The 3540-nt window shown below is 31.8% G+C and overlaps 1 protein-coding gene across 1 annotated transcript; it reads right to left on the bottom strand.

Moving 5' to 3' along the window:
- On the bottom strand, positions 1–2493 carry LOC105110611 (uncharacterized). Its single transcript, XM_011005699.1, has 2 exons — positions 2324–2493; positions 1–417 (listed from the first exon to the last, which is right to left on the bottom strand). Exons 1-2 carry the CDS (start codon positions 2394–2396, stop codon positions 194–196), a joined length of 297 nt encoding a protein of 98 aa, XP_011004001.1. The 5' UTR covers positions 2397–2493; the 3' UTR covers positions 1–193.
- Positions 2494–3540: the final 1047 nt, after the last annotated feature.

The following is a 3540-nucleotide window of genomic DNA, read 5'->3' as shown; positions in this document are numbered from 1 at the left end:
CCCTACAGGAGGATATTATTAAGATGCAGTATTGAATGTTTATTTCCAAAAATAAACAGTGAAAAGCAAATTGAACAGTGAACAAAAAAAAAAGCAAAAAGGAAAACTATCATATTGAACCCATTTCAACAATCCACAACACAGGTGCTACAAACTTGTTCCAGTTATGGCGAAAGAAGCTCTGAATAATGACCTAGCCAGAAGCGGTCTTTTTCTGCTGGAAAATGACAGCATAGACAGGTACAATTATTCCAATGCTGAAGGCAGTGAACACAGCAAGAGGCATTTTGATTTTCTGATACTTCATCCGGTCCAAATTGTACATGTGCTTCGCATGAAGATAGTATGGTTCATCATGGCCATGTGCATGACCTCCTCCCATCCTCTTCACCCCTGTTGAGTGGATACCTCTATTCACTGTCACAAGACACGACCAATTATTTCTTCTGTTAATTCAGTCCTAGTGCCATAAGAATAATCCTGACATAAACCAGCCACAAATAGGCTGGAAGAAAAAGCAGTTGAGGAAGAATAAAGTTCTGAATAAGCCTCTTTCAACATTTCAAAATGACTTTGGGGGAGAGAGGGAGAGAGGAAGGAAAATGGGAGTAGACAAGATGCATTATTTTTTTTCAAAACAAGTGCCTGCCTTGAGAAATTAACTTATGTGAAAGAACTAATGTGAACAAGATGTTTACCAGAATTTATAATCATATTCAAGACTATCTAAAAGAAAGTTCAGCAAGTCCAATCTAAAGAGGGAGACGTGGTCAATAACTGCATGGACACTTGAAAGTATTACAACTCAATCATGTCTTCCAGCACTCTTCCATGGAGATTATCAAAACTATTAAGAAAACATAACAGACCAGAAGGACACCAGAGTGTTATCTGCTGTTGTACATGGCTGTAAACCGACATGGCATCCAATTCTCCCACTTAACCAATCTCTATCAGAAAAAAAGAGAAGAGTAACAAGAGGTGGGGGTGATAAAAACTAGTTGGCAAGGGAAGGAATTGTGGATGCAGCACCTCCACTTCACTGATAAAAGGTATTATGCTCACTAAATCTGCCTTTCCAGCAAAATGAATCCAACAGATCATCTCTTCACATCTGGCAACGATCCATTTCTAACTCATCTTTGCATGAAACCACAACATGAAGTTTATCTAAAACCTCATAGTTCACACATCCATCAACAGCATCTGCAATCCCATGCAATCTTAAGCTGGGATGACATAGGATTAGATAGAATTGGCAATAGCAAAGCTGTTTTCTAGATAGGTTTGGTCGCAAGACTTAAATGCAATATAATGGATTTAAATGTATTTCATTTATCAATTAAACACTAAAATACTTTGAATTTACTCAATCGTACTGAAAGCTGTAGCTTTCTTATTACATACCCCTGATAATTAAAAGACAAGGTCTTTTTTTCACAATAAAACAAGAGCAGAGTTTTTTTTTTAAAGGAAAAAAAAAAAAAAACAAAGATACCAAAGAGAGGATCTAAACCATCATTTTAATTTTTTTATTTTTATTTTTTTACATGAATTAATGTAAAAAGCTTACAAACTTTTAGCAAGACCAACCAAGGTTCCATAATAACATGCATCTATCATGCAACACGATTGTTAGTGTATATTTCACCCATATGATCATTATTATACTCTCTTACTAGTGGAGAAATAATACTCTTCATTGAAAGCAAAGCTATGTCCACGTGGGTAAGAAAAAGCATGCCAAATAGCTTGTCTTCATACAACAATAACCAAGCCTCGATCCCAGACAACAGCCGACTTCATAGAGGAAATATTACCTTACACTGGCTATTACATTTCATTGCAGACTAAAAAGATTCGAAACAGCTCAGTTATAATCCTAATAAAAGCGCAAGGACTCTTATCACAAGATATTGAACATTACCTAGTAATCAAAAAACAAGGCAAGAAACGAATAGCTAATCCAAGTTTGCAGGCACAATAATACGCTTCAGCTGTAAATTTTAGTCTTTTCCATGATGTATAAACAATACCCAGTAAACATTAACCCTCTCACAAATTATAAAACAAAACCCAGAAACCAGTCATATACATGAAAACATCATAAAACCTAGTATCAGATCTAAAAAGAACATAACCCTCCATCTCTATCCTAAGAACAAAATCCCAGAACCAGTAAAATCCCAGTTACCCCCTCCCTCACTTTCTGATCAACCAAAACAGACCACAATAGATTTTATTTTTTTTTGGTTTTTTTGATAAATAATCGAAAGGCTTACTAATTAAGATCTTTGTGGTTGAAAAGAGAAGAGTTACTGACCTGACTTGGATAGAAGAGATTCGGAAGCAGTGAATAGCTTGGAGGCGGATCTAAGACCGTTGTTCAACGCCATCTCTTTGATGTTTTACTTGACAGAAATGGAACAAAAACTCTCTCTCACACACAATTTTGTTTTTCAGGTCTCTTCCACTGGCTGTTTGCATTAAAAAATTGAGTGACGATGGATCGGCTCTAGGGTTGTTGGTTTTTGGGCTGCCCTGGGCTCTTTCTTGGCCCAATTTCACTACCTTTCCTATTTTTTAAGGGATTTTTATTATTAACTCTGATATCAAATATGCACAGAAATACACCCTGCCAGATTACTAACACGGTCAACATTTTAGTTAAATAGCTAGTTACTGAAGTATTATATCTCTTCAAATAATAACAAAAGTTTTAAATTCAAATAATAACAAAAGTTTTTAATTTATTTTGAGGTATTATACAAGGAAAGAAGAAACTTGAAAAATAAAGAATTAAAAAAATGATTTTTTTTATTTAAGATACTATTTATTTTAGCTTTTATCCCTTAAGTTTCTACCTTAAAACATCATACACAATCTTTATTAAATTACTTTAAGGATTTTACTTATATCATTCATTATATCATCAAACACTAATTAAAGCACGGAGTTAGTTGCACACATCATTAAAAATTAGTGGAATGATTGACATATTGATGAGGACTTTATATGTGTTAATAATTTTTTTAATTATATAAAAAAAAAATACTCTGAAGATCAATTAACAATTACAACACGTACCATAAAAAAATTACTACAAAGCCCCTGAATGCAAGGCTAAGAAATTGAAATGGCATGAGGGATGTAGTAATTTCACTGTTTGACCAAACATAAAAATATACAAAAAGCTTTAAATTATTTTATTTATAGTTGAAATTTATTATTTTACTATGTATTTACAAGTAAAATTATTAAAATAACCCAACTTAATTCTGAAAAAACATTTATATCCTATGAAAAAGACCCTTTTACGCTTGAATTAAATGTAAAAGAGAATAATTAAGGTGAAAGATAGTAATTACATTATTATTTATTTTTATATTTTAAAAATATTTTTAAAAAAACTAAAAAAATTTATTTTTTTATTTAAAATTAATATTATTTTGATATTTTTAGATATTTTAATATGTTGATATTAAAAATAATTTTTTTTAAATAAAAAATTATTATTTTAATATATTTTTTAATAAAAAA

The sequence above is a fragment of the Populus euphratica genome, unplaced genomic scaffold (genome assembly GCF_000495115.2).
Source record: "Populus euphratica unplaced genomic scaffold, PopEup_1.0 scaffold556.1, whole genome shotgun sequence".
In the NCBI taxonomy this organism is placed as follows: domain Eukaryota; kingdom Viridiplantae; phylum Streptophyta; class Magnoliopsida; order Malpighiales; family Salicaceae; genus Populus; species Populus euphratica.
Note: the sequence above shows the minus strand (reverse complement) of the source record. Positions and strands in the feature narration are given on the sequence as shown.

What these genes read in the sequence shown, in the direction of transcription:
- LOC105110611 (XM_011005699.1), bottom strand. Translation starts at nt 2,396, where the DNA reads ATGGCGTTGAACAACGGTCTTAGATCCGCCTCCAAGCTATTCACTGCT. An exon ending in ATCTCTTCTATCCAAGTCAG is followed by an intron (nt 418 to 2,323) that starts GTCAGTAACTCT and finishes GTCTTGTGACAG; the next exon opens with TGAATAGAGGTATCCACTCA.